General features: G+C 31.4%; 2 protein-coding genes across 6 annotated transcripts; both read left to right on the forward strand.

Annotated features, from left to right (window-relative positions):
- Window positions 1-9,402: 9,402 nt before the first annotated feature.
- Window positions 9,403-15,758, forward strand: LOC114182220 (TMV resistance protein N). 4 transcript variants are annotated; one of them, XM_028069037.2, is made up of 8 exons: window positions 9,403-9,998; window positions 10,462-11,560; window positions 11,680-11,976; window positions 12,059-12,856; window positions 13,170-13,821; window positions 14,201-14,419; window positions 15,190-15,347; window positions 15,489-15,758. In XM_028069037.2, exons 1-8 carry the CDS (start codon window positions 9,517-9,519, stop codon window positions 15,597-15,599), a joined length of 3,816 nt encoding a protein of 1,271 aa, XP_027924838.1. In that variant the 5' UTR covers window positions 9,403-9,516; the 3' UTR covers window positions 15,600-15,758. The 4 variants fall into 4 exon arrangements, with proteins under 4 accessions (XP_027924838.1, XP_085528623.1, XP_027924839.1 ...); XM_085672497.1 differs by having other exon boundaries at window positions 12,059-12,559; XM_028069038.2 differs by lacking the exon at window positions 9,403-9,998 and adding an exon at window positions 10,052-10,214.
- Window positions 15,759-17,616: 1,858 nt separating this feature from the next.
- On the forward strand, window positions 17,617-22,062 carry LOC146887305 (uncharacterized). Of its 2 annotated transcripts, XM_085672501.1 has the most exons (3): window positions 17,617-17,727; window positions 18,597-18,674; window positions 18,906-22,062. In XM_085672501.1, the coding sequence occupies exons 1-3, from the start codon at window positions 17,626-17,628 to the stop codon at window positions 21,009-21,011; spliced, it is 2,286 nt and encodes a 761-aa protein (XP_085528627.1). In that variant the 5' UTR covers window positions 17,617-17,625; the 3' UTR covers window positions 21,012-22,062. The 2 variants fall into 2 exon arrangements, 1 of the variants encoding a protein (XP_085528627.1); XR_014994545.1 differs by lacking the exons at window positions 17,617-17,727; window positions 18,597-18,674 and having other exon boundaries at window positions 19,003-21,102; window positions 21,992-22,062.
- Window positions 22,063-22,680: the final 618 nt, after the last annotated feature.

Below are 22,680 nucleotides of genomic sequence, written 5' to 3' on the forward strand. Positions count from 1 at the left end.
TTTTTTGGTGGGTCAGGAAAATCGTGTTGAGTGGTGAAGAAAGAAGACATTAGGGTCCATTGCTAGTATAATATTTTTAAATAATTAAATGAATTAATAGAAAGATGGATAAAAAAATATCAGATGCTTTTAGCAATTTTGTATAGACTCTAACATAAACATTTTCAAGACACCAAAATTATATTACTATCTAATTATGCATTATCATATATGGTTAAATTTCTGATATATGTAAAAAAAATCCGAATTATGTAACAACTTATTAAAATAAATACATGTCTATAATTATTTTTAATTTGTTGACATAAGAAAATGACAGTGATAAAGTATTTAAACTGAACAAATGGTAAGATGTTACGACATTAAAATTAAGAACTTAAAATAGTAATGTTGATATCACACTCACAAATCACAAATCACACACCACCGTTTTTAAACAATCTTCAGTTTATTTTAATAAAGTTTCGAAATAAACAAAACTTTTTTAGTATATATAAACTTTTCATGTTTTAAAATTGTTATTATCAATGTATTATTAAGGAAGGAATACAATTTGAATAATTAAATAGGTCCAAGTTCCCCCAAAATTATAAAATTATAAAATACAACATTGTCATTTATGCTTCAGGGTGTTGAGCACCAAGCTCTCTCATGAGCGCCACTTTTTGCAAAGGGTTTGGCTTTGAGTGCTAATAAGGTCGTTGAGCTCCAATTTTTGTAAGTTATGTGACGCTAAGCATTACCATTGAGTATCAGTTTCATTATTTGTTTTGTTTTGCTTTTTAGATAATTTTGGTAGTTTGTTGGTTAATATTATTTATGTTTACTACCTTAATGGTTGATTGATTTATGGATAAATATGCATGAGTATAGTGATGTATGAAAATGTGATGATGATGATGATGATGAGCTTGTTCATGGGTGTGAGCATGTATGATAATGATGTTTAAGGAATTTCAAGGAAAAATACTTCGTGGTGGTGGCTTAGAGTACACATTGTCATAGGAAAAGCATAAGGAAGTATCATAATACTCTAATATTCATTCACATCAAATAGAGTAGAATGAGTTATGTGGTGAAAGTGACAAGAAGTTTTGGTCTATGGACTTGTTTGGTCCTAAACGCGAAAGGAATTAACTTTGTGAGTAGTATGATGATAACCCTTTTGTTTATGACTATGTAGAGCGTAAATACTACTACAAATGCACTCCTCCGGTGATCTCCTATGTTAAGGGCATGTATATGGATAATCGAGTCTAGAAGAGTTTGGTGATATATAGGATTTTGTAAATATATATATTTTGATAATAAAATGGTGTAGTATACTGTGAATATAAATACACATGTACTTCTTTTCGGCTAGCTTACCCTTGCATTTGTTGGTTGTTGTGTTTTATTTTTCCTCTTTTACGATGATATCGATGTGAGCAAATAAAAGTACAGGTATAGAGATATTTCTAGAGAATGAAGAGTCAACTTATAAAGTTGGGAAATGCTTTGAGAGAATAAATGATTAAATTTTGTTATAAGACTCTTTTTAGTATAATGAGCTATATAAATGCTATATTTATATAGTTTTATCTTTGGTTAGACTTTATTAATTTATTTTATACTTTGAATTATCTGTTTTAAATATTATTATAAAATGTTTTATTTTATTAATTTTATGCTAGTAAGATATGATGTTATGATTGTCGAAAATGTATGATTATATAATATATATTATATTGTATAACTCTCACTTTGTTGATGGAGTAACTTTATCAAACACTTTCCAATTTTTCAATTTTCGACTAGTTTTGAAAGTTTCAACTAACTTTTCAATTTTTAACTAATTTTACAAATTTGCCTTACTACATAGAAAACAATAAGAAAAGAAGCTATAGGGTCAAATTTAACGAAATACGACGTATTACAGTATTTAAAAAAATAAATTTAGTCGAATTTAAATAAATAAAGAAAGAAAATTATAAACATATAAGGAGAACATTTATATATTATTGCAAATTGAATAAAAGGAAAGAACATGTGATTAGTCTGAAAATAAAATAGATCAGCTTTAATTTAAATTGTGACGTATATTGTGAAAAATGAACCAAATATTAAAAATTAAGTATTATGAAAAATAATATGGCAAATTCGATCAGTTACGTAAAAGTAAGAACTTCACTTCATACATAACTTTTGTGTAAACGCAAAAACAAACGCATAAATTCTTAGAAACACGTTACCAAAACTTATACACTGAAATAATTATCTAAAATAATTTTCTTTTGCGATAGTAATTGAATATAAATATCTCTTTACATTATTTCTACAATGTATTAATTGTGTTAAACTAATGTTTTAATTGATCGAGTTCTATGTCTGTAATATAATATAATATATTTTTTTTGGTTTGTTTTTCTGATTGATGGGATTACACACGGTATAGAAATGAAATTGGAAAAGAGGAAATGAATGGAGTGAAGTGAAAAAGGAATTGCACAAAAAAATGAAAGAAAAGGCTTAAGCCCATTAACAAACATGGACCTTGCCTTAAACTCTTTCTTTTCACACCTCCTTTGTAATTTGTATTTTGCACCCGTTCTCTCCTCTTGTTCTTCTTATCACCTCTGTCACACCCTTTTTCCTCTTTTATTTGTCCAAAATGTTCCCCCTATTTTTTTCACTATGCAAAAGAAATTTGATTTTGTTCCTTCTGTATGCTTGACACACAATGAAAAGAGAAAAAAGGAAAAAAAAAAACTTTAGATTTAAACTTCAATTTAATGAAACTCGTTTTGGTTCCTTGTTTATTTTTATGTGTTTACACGTCTTACTAACTTTTAGAAAAATCTCGAGAGAGAAAATACCGCTGCATTTTATTAATTTGAAAAAAAATAAGTTTTTCTTATCACACATTAGTGAATACAAGTACAACTATGTAAATTACCGAATTTTTTTAATAATAATTAATTATAAATATAAATAAAATGTTTGCAATATCTTTTTGTCGAACTCATTTTTTGGTTTATACTTTTAAATTCGTAATTGTCTTTCAACCATTTAAAACATACGAAATTAATCCCGTATATTCTTAAAATTAACTATAGTTTTTATTGTTACAAAATTAAAAAAGAGATCGACATTACATATTTTTAAAATTAAAAATCAAATCAATCCATTTAAAAATACTCATACTAAAACTGAATTTAGTAAATGTAAGTTCCATTGCTTTCAGCTTATGAGTTTTGGGTCTGGCCTTTTCGTAGGTCCAAGGTCAGCCTAGTAGGGGACTCCCAATACCCCTTGCAGCTCATTCACTCTGCACTTGTTTCCTTTCAGAAGACTGTCTCCCTCCCTCAAACACCCTTGATTCCAGCTAGAGCTCTGCTAGGGCATAAGTTCCCTTTCTTTCGTACTCTCAGGTAAGTTGAACTTCAACTTCATCCTTCCTCTTTTCCAGTTAAAAACTCTGGTTTTGTCTTAGGTTCTCTCTAGTACCCCATTCTCAACTCCGTGAATGTCTGTTTTTAGCTCTGGAGCTTGCTCCAGTACTCTATTGCTCTTGCTTGGGTTACCACTCTCTGTGTTAGTATCCAAAAAGGTAAGGGAAGCTAGGGTTTACGTTTTTCTAAGCATTTTGATTATTTCTGGACTGTTCTTGTGTCTTTGGGTCGAAAATTTTTGTTGGTGGTTGTATGAAAATGGTTGTTGCGTGTGTATGTTTGACTGAACGAGGAACTGCATAAGCAAACAGGTGAGAAACATGCTAATCTCGCCCAAGCGAGTGACCCTCGCCTAAGCGAGAGTAGCAGGGACTCACCCCTGGATTCCAACTCGAGTGTCGCCTAGGCGATTGGTTTTAATTTTTGAGCGAGGCGCAGTCTCGCTGTCGCCAGAGCGAGAACCCGCTGGAACCTTGCAATGGCCACTGTTGAGCTCTCGCTTAGGCGAGAAAGGGTCGCTTGAGTGAAAGGAACCCTTTCGCCTGGGCGAGGACCTTTAGCCTGGGCGAGAATCCTTGACAGGGGCTGTTGTTTTGGCTAATGTGGCTTCAAGCTTGTGTAAATTCTTTTCCTTGCTCATAGTATGTGGTTATGCTTGACATGTATGTTTGAATGGGGTTGGAATGAAAGTATTATTATGAAATAAGTTATGATTTTGTTGGATTGAATATTGGTATGCATGTGGAGAGCATGAAATGAGAAACATGATACAATTGTTGGAGGAATTTTATGAGAATTGGGTGATTTGTAAGGCATGTGGAATGTGTTGGGAAGGGAGTTTCATGGGAAACTCTTGGTGATATATATATATATATATATATATATATATATATATATATATATATATATATATATATATATATATATATATATATATATATATATATATGCCTAGTGTATATCTTGATATAGGAGATGTCTAGATAAAGGAGGGTATCCTGAACTCTAATAATTGTTGACGCTCACATAGAGCAGAATGATTAATGTGGTGAGAGTGGCAGGAGGTCCTAGTCTTGGGACATATTGGGCCTAAGACAATAGAGGATTAACCCTGTGTGTGGTTGGGTGATAACTCCTTGCGTCTAGACTCTGCAGAGTTTAGAAACCAACACAGATGCATACTTCCTTTAGAATTATATATCAAGAGTATGATCCGGATATCGAGTCGTAGTAACTTGCATTTGATTGTTCTCACATGATCTGAGTGTTTTGTATTTAATTGTTAATAACTTGCTTTGCCTTGTACACGCTCTATAATTTGTTAAAGATATTTTACACTAACTTACCCTTTTATCTTCGTGTTGTGCTTGTCTTGTTTTCTCTTTTGTGATGATCACCTTGTTGGTGGGAGCAAATGGGAAAAATGTTGAAGGTGGACCTGATGGTAACAGCGCAACGGAAGTGTAGTGGGCCTTGTCACCTTTGGTTTTTGGGAGCAGTTTTATGGCCTTAGTGCCTTTTGTCATTCCTTGCTCTAGAAGTTTTGCTTTTGTATAACTGCTGAACCCTGTGGATTATGTTTTGTTAAAGGCATGTATGATAGATATGCCTCAATTTCTTTTAAGTACTTCTCGGATGATTGTAATTGTAAATCCTTATGTGTATTGTTTATCTGATGACTCTTTTATTCCTATAATTATGCAATGCTTTATTTAGTAGATTGTTCTATTTAAATGGAATATATATATATATATATATATATATATATATATATATATATATATATTACAATATATATTACAATCGTTTTCTAAAATATAAATAAGGGACATACGAATAAGCGTATATATTGTACATATTGTATTTGTAATTTTATTTCTTATCTCACAATAGTGAATACAAGTACAACCATGTAAATTACTGAAAATTTTAATAATAAAAAATTATAAATATAAATAAAATGTTTTTAATATTTTTTTATGAAACTCATTGTTTGGTTTATACATTTAAATTCGTAATTCTTTTCTTTCAATTATTAAAAACATATGAAATTAATCCCTTGTACTCTTAAATTAACTATAGTTTTTATTGTTACAAAATTACAAAAAAAAAACGTTACATATTTTTCAAATTAAAAATTACATCAATCCATTTAAAAATAGTTAGACTAGTGAATTTAGTAAATAAAATACACACATTACAAACGTTTTCTAAAATATAAATAAGAGACATATTTGTTGGAAATTTTAGACAGTTTTTGTTTTTCAATTTTTTTTCGTTTTTATCTATTGAGACGAATTTGAATCTTGTATTTATTTTCAGAAACTTTGTGATTGTGGACTTGTTTGCTCATACGAATTGTTCACTCAGATTGTTGTGACTGTACAATACGACTCCCAACTTTTCAAAATGTTTTCCGCCAGGTTCAAGTTGTTTCGAAAATGTAATTCTTTCTTATATTTTTAACTTTTAAATTCTTTAAATGCCCCATGTTAGTTAATTTTACCTAGTATTCTTTTTGGAGTTTTAAATTGGTGGGAGAAGTGATTGTATTGTGTTTTCTTTACATATATTTGGGTTGTTTTTGGTTCAAGGCTTTTTAATGTGAGATTCTTCGTATCTTGTAATTTGTTCTTGAGTTAATGATAATTTAGCTGATTATTTCACTTGTGGTAGAGGGGTTAGTTAGGGAGATTTTCTCTCTCCTTTACGTTTTTGTTTTGTTAATGATGTTTTGAATATGTGCATATCAGATCTTATTTCTAAAAAACTTATGTTTTCCATGGTTGGTCCTCGGGAAATACAATTTCTTTCTCATATTTTTTATGCTGATGATATATTTGTATTCTATAGAGAGGTACTAGTACCCTTTAATATTTAAAATTTTTCTTGCATGAATATGAAACCTTTTCAGGTTAATAGGTGATTCCTGTTAAAAGTCACTTTGACATAACTGACGCTTCTACTTCTTTTGTTAGACATCTCAAGAGACTTCTCTTTTGTAATTAAGGATCTCTTCCTTTTATGTATTTGGGTGTGCCAATTTTTGTGGGGGGATAAGATTCGTAATAAATTTGCTTCTTGGAAAGGGAAATTGCTTAGTATGATGAGAAAAATTCAGATAGTAAATTTGGTAATTGTTGGCTTATTGTCTGATAGCTTCTAGGTTCACAAATGATCTATTAAGCTTCTTACTTCAGGTGGAAGAATGGATTCAAAATTTTTTTTGCACTGAAGATACATAACAATGGGGATTGCTTATTGTTAAATGATCTATCTTATGTGGCGCTAAGGTGAATAATGGTTTGTTGGCTACTAATATTCAGTTGGAGAAAAAAGTCTATCTGCTACGTTTATCTAAGGAGTTTGCTTATGGCAAAATGACTTGAATTGAATTCATGCGTATTCGATTTCATAAGTCTAAGTATAAAAAATTTATGTTATTTAAGTCGTCATCAATTTAACATAGTATTAAGATGCATATGATGTTATTGAAAATACTTTTTAGACACTAGGTAAGGGTGATTGTATTAATCTTTCGAATGAGTGGTGTGTTGACATTTACATATCTAAATTGGCTAGAATTCCTTATTTTGACAGAGTAAGGTTATACAATGTTGCTAGGTCAGCCTGGACAGATGCTCACTGGAACTTTCCTTCTTTTGTTAGCAGTTTATGTGATTATTCTTCTTTAATGGTTAATGAGGATGACAATGTAAGATACTAATGTTATTTCTCAATAAGTTGTCGCAATTTTTTACTCTTATTGTATGAAATGTACGGATCGGGGGAACTTGATTTAGTTGGATGAAGTACTACGAGCTATAACCTTGGTTCTTTGCAAATTGTTGTATGGTCGTTTACATTTTGATTTTGAGGTTAAAAAAAGGAGTGATTTTATGTATTATGTGTTCTTTGTGTGGTAATAATGATTTTTCTCTCATTTGTTCTTTTATTGTTCTATTATTATACGGTTGTGGCATTACTTGAAGGAAATTTTTCCAGGATTTGCAGTTCTCTTCTTTGGACTTAATTGTTCAGTTTATAAAGTCTCATTGTACTTCTTTGCTTAAAGTGATTAAAGTGGTTGTCATTACTATAATTATTTGGATGATGAGAAATCATAGTAGGTTTCAGAATTCAATTGCAATTCCTTCTACTATTTTTCAAATTAAAGTGTGCAAATGACTGAAAATAAATCTATAAAGCATATGAGTAATATTGTCTATGATTTTTTTTGTGCTAAAATTTTTCAATATTCAAACTAGGACAAGTAGGGGGTAGTTTTATGTATGGAAGTAATATGACAAATTTCATTTGCCAATTGGTTTAAAGTGAATACTAATGGTGCAATTAGGGATTGGCTTGATTTAGCTTCATATACTAGTAACTTTAGAGGAAGTTAAGGTGAATAGATGGATAATTTTTCAGCTTTTTTAGGAGTATAAACCTCCATTTATGCTGAATTTATGGAAACCATTTATGCATTAAAACATGCTTGGAAGGAGGGCTTTCAAAGGATTTGGTTGGAGAATGATTCTTTTTTGGTGTGTCATGGTGTTTTGATCAACGAGTTTCCTTGATGTCTTAGAAAGATATGAAGTCGGTGTTTGCATTTTTGTAAGTATATTTAGTTCAAGTTTTGAATAACAAAAGGTTTGAAAATTTTTACACACAATTTGATGATCTTATTATAACAATATAATATTATTGTTTTTATTAATTTAAATATCCACGTTATTATATTTATTATAAGTAGTAAGGTAAGTACACATAAGAAAAGTCTTAGAATTTTATCCTTTGTTTTTCTTATATACTATTTCTTATATACTATCTTAATAATGATATTTTGACTTTTTTTTTACTCACTTTTTAATTTTTTATTTCGATGACTCTTAGATAATTGTATGTTACCCTTAAAAAAAATTAAAATTGAATAAAAGAAAATATAATTATCCATCTTCTTATTGAGGTAACACATAAGCAATTGTGAGTCATAATATTTGAATTCATGTGGCAACATGTTCCTTTTCGATGATTTCTGATAATGAAAATCACTAGAATCAATGACAAATCTTTATCATAATTTATAATTTTTGAGGAGTCAAAATAATATACTCAAAATTTATATATTTAATATTATTATGACTAATTCAATAAAAATGAATACATAATCTAGTATATTTATAATTATAAAAGAAATTACACATATATAAATGAATATCTATCATTTTTTCATATTTTTGAACTCACGATAATTGAATTATAATTAAATTTTTCAGTTAACTTTTTTCGATGTAAATAATCATATTATCTACAAAATGTTCATCTTCCATTTTATTAACGTGCATTTGATTCAAAAAAAACTCGTAAGCTTTCATTTCATTGTTATACGATAAACAACCATATTATCATGTTTTCATCTTCACCCGTAATTTCTCTATCAATTTTAAAAACTAAATTTATTCATTTGTTTTTCATTAATATACCTATTTAAAAAATAATTTTAAGACTGAAAAATAATTTATCATAATCTAATCAAAAGTTGAGAACGATCAGGTGAGACGAGAGAAAATTACCTTATTTATTTACTTAATAATGGAAGAGAACATATGAAAAAAAATGATAATAAAAATATTGAGTTTACATCTAACTTTTTTTAGTAAAATAAATAAATAAATATGAAAGAAGAATATAATATAGAGAAACTCAAAAAACAGTAGAAAAGAAAATAAAAAATATCTTAATAATTTTGTTTTTTTATATATTTAATTTTACGTTTTATTATTTATTATTGTACTTTATAAAATAAATAAAAAATACTTAATTTAATTTTTATTAATTTTGAATATAATATTATTTAATTTAAAAAATAAAAATAATTTAAAAAAATTTAAAAATTTAAAAAATTTATATAATTTAAAAAAAATTAAATATAAAATAATGAAAAAAAATTAAAAGAATTGGGGGCCGTGGCCCGTGGCACCCGCTGCACCTTCCAACCTCCGCCCCTGACTAGAACAAGATTAGTACTACCATTTAGTTGTTTGATTCTCTTAGTTTGCAGCAGACTCGTCTTCTTCTCATGTCATCATCCTTCAGCTACGATGTGTTCCTCAGCTTCAGAGGCTCTGATACTCGCTACGGTTTCACTGGCAATCTCTACAAAGCTCTTTGTGACAAGGGAATCCATGCCTTCATTGATGATGAGGAGCTTCAAAGAGGGGATGAAATCGGAGAAGCACTTATCGAAGCCATTAAACAGTCTAGGATGGCCATAGTTGTGTTCTCCAAGAACTATGCATCTTCTTCCTTTTGCTTAGATGAACTTGTCAAAATCATTGACTGTGTTAAGGAAAAGAGTCGTTTACTTTTGCCCATTTTCTACGACGTCCACCCTTCGCATGTTCGAGGCCAGTCTGGGAGTTATGCAGAAGCTTTGGCCATGCACCAGGAAAGGTTCAAAAGCAGCAACCAAAGCCTCAATGATAACATGGGCAGGTTGCAAAAATGGAAGATGGCTCTTAACCAAGCAGCTTGTCTGTCCGGCAAGCATTACAAACTTGGGTATGCTACTTCTCTCCTCGGACAATCATGTGTGTCCATCCGACCAATATCTATCTGACATGTCATGTCGCTGAGAGATTGGTCGGAAGGATCATACTATGGTCATGTTTTACAGGTTATTTAGTTTTAAGTAAATACTCTATGAATTGAGAAGATTTTTACACCATCATCATCAAATTACAAACATTTGGCACATGGGTAAGTTTTATCATACGGGTAAGTGACTTTTATAATACATGTCTTAAAATTCATGCAAACATGTGTTTTTATTGAACTGCAATTTTACAACTTTTTATACTAACAGCACCTGTGAGACTAATGTAAGTTTTGTCCTTGCATATACAAATTAAACTAGTTCATTGTATGCCTTGCAATCTGAGTTCCAGTGATGTAATTATCATTTTTCAAAACATGGATATGATGATTTTGGCATGACTTCACAAAAGCTTCTTTGATTGGACAGAAATGAATATGAACACGAGTTTATAGGGAAGATAGTTAAAGAGGTCTCCAACAAGATAAACCGCAGACCTTTGCATGTTGCAGATTACCCCGTTGGGATGGAGTGTCGAGTGCAAAAAGTGAAGTCACTTCTTCAATTTGGATCTGATTCTGGAGTCCACATTGTAGGGATATATGGAATAGGCGGAATGGGGAAGACAACACTAGCTCGAGCAGTTTACAATTCCATTGCAGACCAATTTGAAGGTTTATGTTTTCTTGATGGTGTGAGAGAAAACGCTGTTAAACACGGGTTAGTACATCTCCAAGAGATGCTTCTTTCTGAAATAGTTGGAGAGAAGGATATTAAGATAGGAAGTGTAAGTAAAGGAATTTCAATAATAAAGCATAGGCTCCACCGAAAGAAGGTTCTTTTGATTCTTGACGATGTTGACAAACTAGAACAAGTGCGAGCAACTGTTGGAGTGCCTAATTGGTTTGGTTCTGGAAGTAGAGTCATCATAACAACTAGGGACAAACATCTGCTTCAGGGAGTTGATGGAAAATATGAGATAGAGGATTTAAACGAGGAAGAAGCACTTGAATTGCTTAGTTGGAATGCTTTTAAAGATGACAAAGTTGATCCAAGTTACAAGGACATTTCAAACCAAGCAGTGGCTTATGCTTCTGGCCTTCCACTAGCTTTGGAAGTAATAGGTTCCTTGTTGTTTGGAAAAGGCATAAGAGAATGGGAATCTGCATTAGATCAGTTCAAGAAAATCCCTAACAAAAGGATCCAAGAAATACTTAAGGTGAGCTACAATGCTTTAGAGGAGAATCAACAGAGAATTTTTCTTGACATCGCTTGCTGCTTGAAAGGATATGAATTTGAAGAGGTTGAAGATATTCTTGGTGCTCATTATGGTGTTTGCATGAAATATGACATAGGAGTGTTGGTGGATAAATCTCTCATAAAAATTAAGAATGGCTGTGTGACACTTCATGAATTGATAGAGGTTATGGGCAAGGAAATTGATCGCCAAGAATCACCCAAAGAGCTTGGGAAACGCAGGAGGTTATGGTTCCATAAAGATATAATTCAAGTTTTAGCAGAAAATACAGTAAGACTGACATGGATGACTTTTTCTTAAATTTTTAACCTTGATTTCTTTCTTTGGCTATTGTATGTATGCTCACATAACTGCTGTGTTTGTGTTTTTTGTGCCTTTTGTTCTAACAGGGGACCAGTGAGATTGAAATCATCTGTTTTGATTTCCCCTTATTTGAAGAAGATGAAGAAGTATTTGTAGAATGGGATGGAGGGGCCTTTAAGAAGATGAAAAACCTGAAAACACTAATTATTAGAAACTCTCATTTTTCAAAAGGTCCAGCATATCTTCCAAATAGTTTAAGAGTATTAGAATGGTGGACATATCCATTACAGGATTTACCAACTGATTTTCATCCGAACAAACTTGCCATATGCAAATTACCCAGAAGTTGCTTTACATCACTTGAGTTAGCAACCATATCAAAGGCATGTGTAATGGCTTCATTTCCAAGATCATTCGAAGATTATTCAGTTGGTTCTTATTTGTTTTCCCTTTTCTCTTTTGCAGAAGTTCATGAATCTGACAGTTCTGAAATTTGATGGGACTGAATGTTTGACGAAAATACCTGACATATCCAGCCTCCAAAATCTAGAAAAACTGACATTTGAGTGTTGTGAGAATTTAGTAGCAATTCATGATTCTGTGGGTTTTCTTGATAAACTTAAAATCTTGAGTGCTTTTGGGTGCAGCAAGCTTACGAGTTTTCCACCCATCAAGTTGATCTCTCTTGAACAACTGGATCTTTCATCATGTTCAAGTCTTGAGAGTTTTCCGGAAATATTAGGAAAGATGGAAAACATAACACAGCTAGAGTTGAAGTACACTCCCTTAAAAGAATTCCCATTTTCATTTAGAAATCTTGCTCGACTTCAAGATTTGGTGCTGGTTGACTGCGGAAATGTTCAGTTGCCGAGTAGCATTGTCATGTTGTCAGAACTGGCTGAGATTTTCGCCCTTGGGTGTAAAGGGTGGCTATTGCCAAAACAAGATGAGAATGATGAACAAAAAGTAAGCTTAGTGTCTTCAAATGTAAAATGTCTTTGTCTCTCGGGCTGCAATCTATCAGATGAATACTTTCCCATGGTTTTAGCATGGTTTGGTAATGTGAAAGAGTTAGAGCTATCAAGCAATAGCTTCACATTTCTTCCAGAATGCATCAAACAGTGTCGCTCTTTAAAATTACTTAACTTGGATAACTGTGAGCATCTTCGAGAAATTAGAGGGACTCCACCAAATTTAGAATATTTCTCTGCTGGAAATTGCAAATCCTTGAGTTTCTGTTGTTCAGCCATGCTATTGGACCAGGTTGTTTTTAATTGTATCTTGTGATTTGATGATGTACTTGGTGTTGCTAAACTTATGCATTATTTAGGACTACCTTTTTTCATTGGTAATGGACAATGTACTTAATATTGCTAAACTTCTGCAATATTTATCACTATACTTTTTGATTTGATAATTGATGATGTACTAAATGTTGCTAAGCTTATGCCTTATTTATGACTATCCTTTTTTATTTGATAATGTACTTAATGTTGCTAAACTTGTGCATTTATGATTTGATCATTGATAATATACTTAATAATTGCTAAACTGATGAATAATTTATGATTCTCAGGAACTGCATGAGGCTGGAAACACCATGTTTTGTTTGCCAGGATCTTGGATTCCAGAATGGTTAGAGCAACAAAGTATAGGTCCATCACTATCTTTCTGGTTTCGTGAGAAATTCCCTGTCATGGATCTGTGTTTTGTTATTGGGCCAATGGGTACTGACTCTATATTGTTTAGACCAATCATGACCATCAATGGCAACACAATGGAGATAAACTCCTTAACTGATAAGAGATTTTGTTTCGATTTCCCGGCATCGGATTATCATATACTCATCATTGGTACAAAGTACATGAAGTTTGGAGATAATCTGGATAAACCACTCTCAAAAAACGAATGGAATCATGTGGTGGTTTCCATTGCTCTTGATTTTGAACCAACCCCTAAAGAGATAATTGTCAAGCAAACTGCACTCCATGTAATCAAACCAGAAAGTAGCATGGATGATATCCAATTCACCGATCCTTGTAATCAACCTTCCTTCAAAGAGAAGCAAAGATTGGTTGACACTGTTGATTGTCACAGACAATTTATGCAGCAGCAAACCACTTTGGTTTCATTGGAACCACTTTCAATGAATCCACCTCAAGCATGCAAAAATAATCTGAATTGGGATTCATTTTCAACTGGAACAAGTAGCATTGCCAGTGTCCAGGGTATTGAATTCATTTACTGCATTTCTTTCTTTGTGTGTTTTTCCTATTATTGGACATCCACGTAACTAGAGATAAAACATATTCATAGTATATATATGGATGCAAACTTGTTTTGTGGGATTAAGTTAAACTTAAAATCCACTTCTTAAAGACTTCTTAATTTTAATGCAAATGAAACTGTATTGATTATTGACATGTTGGTACTTCTTTATTGTTCATCTAATCAAGTAAAGGAAACAAAAAAACAGTACTAGGGCTATATTGATGTTGCAGTGCATTGTTAAATGTTTGCCTGCAGAATGCACGCATGATTTCAATTCGTTGTATGAGTTCTGACTTACTAACTTGAAACAAATTATTCAAATTTATTGTCCCACAGAATATGAAATTGCATCACAGAAGTTACGTTTGGACATGGGGATTTTGCAATTTGTGCAGCAGCGGAAAAGATTGGCTATTTTGGGTTTACTGCAACAACGACGCACGGCTTCATTGGATTTACTGCAACGAAGGGGCAGAGAATTGCTTTCTTTGCTTTCTTCTCCATCATTGGAGTTGATGGTCTCATGGGAGAGGAGATGCATCACCAGTGTCCAAGGTAATTTGTGATTGTGGCATATTTTTGTTCCTACTTTCTCTGTTACTAATGACAAAATGATATCTTGTGTTTGATTGAGAAATTACAATTTTAAGAAAATTCAAATTTTAGAAAGCTTTGGAGGATTGAATGTGATTCTACTTTGGTCTGTTGAGCTTTTACATCCTTTCTGATGTTTCTTGGAGAATCTTGGAGACTTAGGGAGAGATGGCGTAAATGCGAGTAATTCCTACCACGTCCAATAGTTCCACATTGTCGAGATTTAAGACGGTTTAAATATCCTTCTTCTTTTTATCCTTGATACGTGAAGAAGTATAAACTTCACAACTGATAATATCTCGGATACATGATGATTGATACCCAATCAAAGTCTAATGCCATTCAATGTAGATAAGTTGTAGGCCTCAAAAACTAGAAAGTTTTAAATGGTGATCGATTTTGCCTCTTGCTATAAACTTATATTTTTTTCATAATAAGAGTTTTCTTCGTGTGTTCAGAGTTGTATAGGTTTTCTGGACATTTTTTATTCATTTTTTATTCCCATATTCAGAATTGTGGATGCTTTTTGGAAAGTTATTTCATCTATTTTACATGGGTTTGGCTTTTTATTTAATAAATGTATTTTAATGTATTATAAGCATAACTAAGATGGTAAAGTGTAATTATTTTTAACATGAGTTTTATAAAAAATATAAAAATAGAGAGGAGGAACTACACTTTAAACTATATATGTGCATGAAAAGGATTACTCTTAAAATGGTTTCTTTCAGGCTTGCAGGAGCAACATTTACCTTCCACCATCAAACAAAACTTTGAAGGTTGTAATGGCATCAATGATGCCAAAGTGAATGAAGTCATAAGATGCAACAACAATTCTGGAAATGATAATGAGAGAACCCCATTAATGGAAGAGCTACTAATGACAAAGGTTAGTGTATGATTACAACTATGAAGCATAATAAAAATGATCACATCACCTTGATTTACTTGATCATGAACTATCTGAGAAACACTGACAGTAAACATGAAATAACATGTTAATAATGTAACATTGTATTCAATGAAATAGGAGAATGATGTTCACAGCAAGAGATACCAACATGTCGGGAAAATGGCTTCGGATCCAATGGAATTAGAATATCTTTTACACATTCAGAAGATCAATTTCTCTCAAAGATAAACACTCTGTAATTTCAATGACAAGAGTTTCTTGTGTGCTATAATCCTGTTATTGGTTGCATTATATTTATTTTTCTTTCTTGTATTATGTTGTATATTTATAAATCATCCAATATGTAAATGATTTATGCATTGAATTACTCCAACTTTTTCATTTAAATTGCTTCCAGTGTAATTTTACTTATTCATATGTCCAATTTTGTAATATAAAAATTAAATTTAAATTTTCTAATTAAGTTTCGTTTAATTTGACCTTTTTCATTTCAAATGTTAATAGCTATTTCAAATGTTAATAGCTATACGTTTTTTAATTACAGTAATTATTACGGATTTAAAACAATTCTAAATAAAATATTATTTTCAAAACCCAAACTTCACATATAATTTTTTTATTAATTTTTAAATATCTTATACATTTAGATATTTTATCCCTGTTATAATTTTTTTTGCTCTAAAAATGTTTATTTTTTATTTTTTGTATCTAAGTATTGTATTTTTTTTATTTTGGTGTAAACAACATAAGATATGATAATTATTTTTATCTTTAATAAATCAAACTTTTTAAATAAATTTTTTATTAAAAATATGAAAATTTACGAAATAGTTAAAACTTAATTAAAGGAAAAAATTTATATTAATGACGTATTCACACTAGCGAAAAACAATTAACTGGAAATTTACGAAATAATTAATTTTTAAAATAATAAGTAAAATTGGAAAAATAAGATATGTATACAAAAGATGTTTTCAAAATAACTGTTAAAAAGATAAAAGAAATTAATAAAATAATTGATAATAGTAATTAAAATAATTAATTTTTAAAATAATAATTAAAGGTAAAATTAAAAAAAAATAAATTGTAGACAAAAAAAATCATCTTTATATATTAACCTTTATATATTAATTGATAATAAACTTGGAAAAATAAGATATGTATGTCATAAATGTTTTCAAAATAACTCTTAAAGATGAAAAAGAGTTTTAAAATAATGGTTAAAGATAAATTATTTATAAAATAATTAAATTTTAAAATAATAATTAAAAATAAAATTAAAAAAATGAATTATAAACACATAAGAAAAGAATCATCTTTAAATATTTTTTAAATCTATAACAACGTATAAGAGAAATTTTCTCTTTTTTGTCTACATTTCATAATACCAATTATACCCTTTATAATATAATTATTTATTAAATTTTTTCAAATTAACATACTTTTACCTATTTTTTATAAAACTGTTTATCTTTTTTCTTTTTTTTTATTCATCAACAATTATTCTATCTATTCATTACATTTATTTTATATATCAACTTAATAATATTACATTATTATCACCTATTAATATAATATCATTCATAATTAAATAATATCACCCTATTAGTATTACTAGCGTAAACACAGGTGCTATCGCGCCTGTATGTACGCATTTTTTGAATTATATTAATAATTGATGATATTGTAATGTTATTAAGTTAATGAACAAAATAAAAGTATATTTATAAAAATTAAAGTGAGATGTATGGAGAAAATATGAGAAAAATAACTGTTGATGAATAGTAGGAGAAAAAAAAAGAAGGAGATAAGTAAAAGTAACCGTTAATTTTTAAAAAATTTAATAAATAATTAAATTATAAAAGGTAAAGTTGGAATTATGAAATGTCCCCTTTGTATATAGTTATAGATTATAAATTTTATATATTATTACAGATAAATAAACACCTATATATGTGTTAAGTTAGTAATAATGGGGGTAAAGAAAGTAAAAGCGTTCATTTTATTCATATAGCAGTTACAACTTCCAACTGTTACCAATTTTCAAATTACCCGCTCCTTCGTTTCGTTCCATCTCCTTTCATGTTAGTGTCTTCAGCCTCTGTTTCATCCACAGATCATTCACCGCAACGCAGGTTCTTCTGCTTTTGTCTTCGTTGGTTTGATTTTCTGATTTAAACGGTTCGTTTTGGTCACCATTACGCGTACGCTGCCAGTTTTTGAGGCAACAACGAATACCAGAGAGCTCATTCCAATGGAATTCGAGGAAGCGCATAACAATTTCCTCGCTATAAGACTGTTATATAGACTTCTCGAAGATAATAGCATCGCCTTGCAAAATTCAAATCCAAAGCATGTATGGCACTTCTTTTAACTTGCATTGGATTTTCCTGTTTACATATGCTATGTCTAGTTCGTAGATATTGTTTGTTGGGTCGGTGTAGAGGTTGGCATATATTTGATTAGTTAGATTCTGTTAATTCTACACTAGAAATACTTACAGGTGTATCATATCTAGTATAAATGATCAAAACGTAAGAAACTTAACAATAATGGTATAACAAAATATCCGAAAATATTTCGGTTATTTGGGGATTTTCAGAGTGTGGATCTCAGAGATAACCACTGTAAAGGTTCAAGAACTAGGGAAAAAAGAGAACACCAGAATTTGAATGTCTGATTGAGTTTCAGAAATTGGAAGAAACTCTGGCCGGAACAAAAAAAAAAGATAAAAAAAGAAAAGTTTAAGTAGAATATCCGCTCTGTGTAAGTGTAAAAGATTTTTTCATACTGTAGTTTTTTGTTGTATCTAGTCTGGAGATATTCTTAGGAGTTTTGGTCCTTCGAACCAGTTAAGAGGTTAATCATAAATAAATTCTACTGTATTCAAATACTGATCAACTTTTGTAACGATTATTTTAAAAATGATACCTTTCTAAAATGCATGAAAATTAAACTCCAAGAATATTTACTTAAATGAAAAAACATTATTATCACGTTGGAAAAAGAAACAACTAACAGTATTTAATAATGTGGACCTACCTCAGTTGAGAGCTTTGTTCCCAAATTAGCGGGACCAGTTACAGAATCTGAAAGAATTGTGTTTAGACTCTCTCTTTTTGGTTCTTGCTGTTGTTATTGATAGTATTATTACTAACTACTCAGAGACATCTGAGTGTATTAGTGGTAACTCTTATGATGTGTATTTTCGTTTGTTTGTGGCAGTTGGTTGAGTGGGCACGAAATTTATTGAAAAGTTTGCTGGATGTTGCTGTTGAAAGTGTTTTTGAGACTCATTTAAAGGTGCATGTATATGGTTCCCCATTTTCCAATGGGACCCTTCCTTTTAGAATAAAAAGTTGTAAATGAGAGATATGATTCTCTTCTATTTTTAACCTTAATGAGTGGAATCAAATGAACTTTTATGGTAATGCTTCAAATTGTAGAACTTACTGAACTTTAGGCAGTATGAAGAATATGATTTCTTTTACTAAAGTCATTCTTTGAATAAAAAAAACATTTCTCCAGTGGCAGGAGTCAAATTCTCTAGTGGCAGCCAACATTTCTCAAAGCTCAGTGAAATATCTAACTTGTAGTAAAAGGACTTCAGAGAAGGATGAACAGCCTCAGTTGAGATTAATTTCAAGAAAACAACTGTCAGAGCTCTCAAAGTTTAGTATCTCAGATGATGGAGGAACAAAATGTAAAACATTATGCTGTATAGGTGAGGAAAGCAATAAGATGCAACCGAATACAGTAAAGGCAACAGACCTGTCTAATGACAATGACAGTTTGCCCAACACTGAGAGTATCCATAGCAAACAACAGCAAAATGATGTAAACCCTTTATATGGTGATGGTGTGGATGCAAAAGAATCGTTACAAATGTTTGATGCAAAAGATGATGAGCAAAATGAAGAGAATAATGCATTATTGTTGAACAGGATCCATGAAGCGCAAAGAAACTCTAATGCTGCTGGACAAGTTGAACATCCGGATCAGAAGGGAGATTTCTCTGATGATTTGGTTAATGCAATAAAAAAAATTGAGTCTCGGATTTTGGCTTTCCAAATTTGTTCCAATGTGATGGATTCCACTAAGAACAGTGCAGGTCATCTTACTTCGCATGAAGCAGCAAATTCAGACAGTCCTGTAATCCAGAGAAAGAGTGGAGTTTCAGGAAGTCAGATTAGTAGTGGAAAGTCCCTCTTGAAAGGACATAGGTTGATGAGTCAAAAAACATTTAAATTGAGTTTTAAGGATGAAAATTCGATTTCTGCAAGTGCATTTGAGGAATCCTTTTTTCCTGGAAAGGAATCATTGAGTCAAAGTCAGATGGCAAATCAGAACTCTTGGCTTCATAATAGTGCAGAGTCTGCAAAGAATATTGATGTACCGAAGCAAATTGGTACTCAGATGGTATCAAGAGGAGAGTGCTTGAGCAGTCATGAAAGAATTCAAAATTCAGAACGAAACATAGCTATAGATAGTGTTAAGCCAACGGATGGGTTAGTTAGCGGTGATGCCTATTCTGAGACTCGAGCTAGTAAGGGTATTCAAGGTTCCAGGGTCCCTCTGAATCAAGACAATAAAAATAAGAAACATTCCATGTTAGTAAGTAAAACAAACAGGGAAAGTTCAGCAAGAAAAAATTCAGTGGCATGGTCTAAGACTGACCAGAATCCAAGGGAAATGAGTTCTGAATCTTCCTATACACAGAAGTCAGTTAGATCCAGGACCATTAGTGCAATGAGAGAAAAACCACCACCTCATCAGATGATAATGAAACCAACCCTATTGGATCAGAGATCCAGTGAAATTAAGGTAAATTCCCATAAACACAGAGACAGGAGAAAGACTCTTAACACTAGTCATCTTGAACCACGGAATACAAGAGTTTTACAACAACATCTTGAACAGGAGGAGTCAAGCTCAAGCTCAAGCTCTAAGTCTGACTCTGACTCTTCTCGCTGGAGCTCTCAGCAAGGTAGTCCTAATAGTAGTAGTAGTGACTCTGAGGACTATTCCTTGTCAGATGGAACACAGTGTCCTTCATCAGGAAGGATAGTGGATTATGAGGGCAGTTCAGAGGAGACTAACAATTCATATCTCGAGATGGATGATGACCCTTCTAGATTTGGAAGTTTCAAATCTTATAGACATCACTATGAAAGACATCATAAGGAAACAACTGGAAGACTAAGGAGGCTGAGAAATAAGTTAGGACTAATCTTTCACCACCACCATCATCACCATCATCATCATGATGATCATGTTAACACTCATTCTAGAGAAGGTCATGGACTTACTACGTGGAATCACTTGCAGAATGTCTTCCACCATAAAGACAATCATGGAGTGCTAACAAAGAAAGTTGAGAAGACAAAGGGAGGGGCTGCTGCAAAAGTGTTGTCAAGAAACCAGGTTGGGCAGTTTAATAGACTTGCGGAAGGGGTACTGAGACACATCCGGCATTCAAAGAAACCAAAGCCTCCCAAGCTTGATGTGGTGAAACAGTCAAGTAATAAGCCACATGGACATAATCAGAAGAAGTTGCGTTGGTTGCAAATCCTTCGAAAACAACAACAGGGAGAGAAGATGAAAAACCAACGCAGAGCTAATGCACTAAAGAATTATTGATTGATCTTGGTTGCGCCTAAGAATTTCTCACCTCACAGCTATTGCCTTTCAGCTCGCCGTATTCAAAATTCCTATCAGACTGGCAGAACAGGTATATCCTCAAGTTTTCTTCTATTTTGGCTCTGTTGAATGGAAGCTTTGTGACACTTGAAATTCATAGATATGGATCCGATGATGCAGCATTTTGTTAGTAGTTTCACGGTGATACAGTATTATGTAATTGCATTGTTATCAGGATTTTATTAATATGTTAGCATAATTATACTGGGTATGCTTGTTATTATGCGTACTCAAAGCAGGGTCCTTACATTCCCTGTTTATTAGTTTTGAGTACTTTTAGAACTTCTTTAGATATTAACTTAGCTTTCCACATAAAATAGATTGAGTATTTGAAGTTATTTACGTGTTTCTCTAAATCATTGTTTAGTATTACATATTTCACTAAATATTTCAAAATGTCCTTTAAGTTGACAATATCAACTTCAACTGTGGTCTAGACCATTCTTTCCAAGCTCATTTAATTGGTGATAGGATCTCTTGCTAATTTATCTTATTATGGCCAAAATTATAGAGAATAGTACAACAAAAAGCATGACACCTTTATTTTTTCTTTAGCTGCTACAATTAGGTTCTGTTCTCCAAGTTGCAACCAAATTTGGAATGAATGAACATAAACAATTGTGCAATTCTCTAATTCCGTGTTGGTTAATTCCTTAATGAAATTATTGGGTACCCTAGACTTTGAAAAGATTGATATATGTATGTACCAGATGCTTTTTAATATATAATTTTCCTTTATGCTAAATGACTAATAATCGAGACCTGATATTAGAATAGTATAACAGTCTCTGTCTAGACAGATAATACAAGAGATACACACTTTGGAATGCGATGCAGAGAGAAACAATATATTCAGGATTATTAACTCTAATAATTTACTCATCTTTTATGACAATAAGTTGTAATTCTATTTCAAACAGCAAAAGGTAACTCAGGCGCACTTCAATTTTACAAACATGTAGAGTGCAGCTGGTGGAGAAAGGAATAAAGGTACATAAGCTTAATTTTCAGGACTATCTGTACAATATTACTTGTAGACTGAGTTTCATTCATTGTTAAGGCAGTAAAATCAGAAAATAAAGGGTAACATGAGATAAATATTAGGGATTCTTTGATGGGAGAATGTAATCTACTCTCTCCCTTGTTTGAACAATTGTATCTATGGTGCTGTATATGTCTTGAAATTTATGGCTACCTTTGTAGGAGACAATGAGATCTAAGTTGTGTGTCTATCAAGGTTGGTGGGACAAGGATAAATGTTCCAATTCCATCTAGTCTGAATTAAGTATGTGGTTCTAGTATAGGCTAATTGGTTGTATGTTTGGTCATAGTATCACTATTATTATTAAATTGATTAAGAGAAATATTAATATACTAATTTTACCTTGTGTTCTTTAATCATTTTCTGAGTTAAAATCTTAGTTATATGAATTTTAGTATGAAATAAATTATGTTAAAAAAAATAATTTAGGTTAAATATATTTAGAATATTCGTGTCATAGCTTGTTATGATAAAAAATATTAACAATTTTTTTCTTTGATTGCTACAAACTTATTATGTATATGCACTTATGTGCAGACTAAGTATACTTATGCACTTGTGTGCACA

This window comes from Vigna unguiculata, chromosome 4 (genome assembly GCF_037176805.1).
Source record: "Vigna unguiculata cultivar grain cowpea cultivar isolate G323 ecotype 2 chromosome 4, ASM3717680v1, whole genome shotgun sequence".
Taxonomy (NCBI): domain Eukaryota; kingdom Viridiplantae; phylum Streptophyta; class Magnoliopsida; order Fabales; family Fabaceae; genus Vigna; species Vigna unguiculata.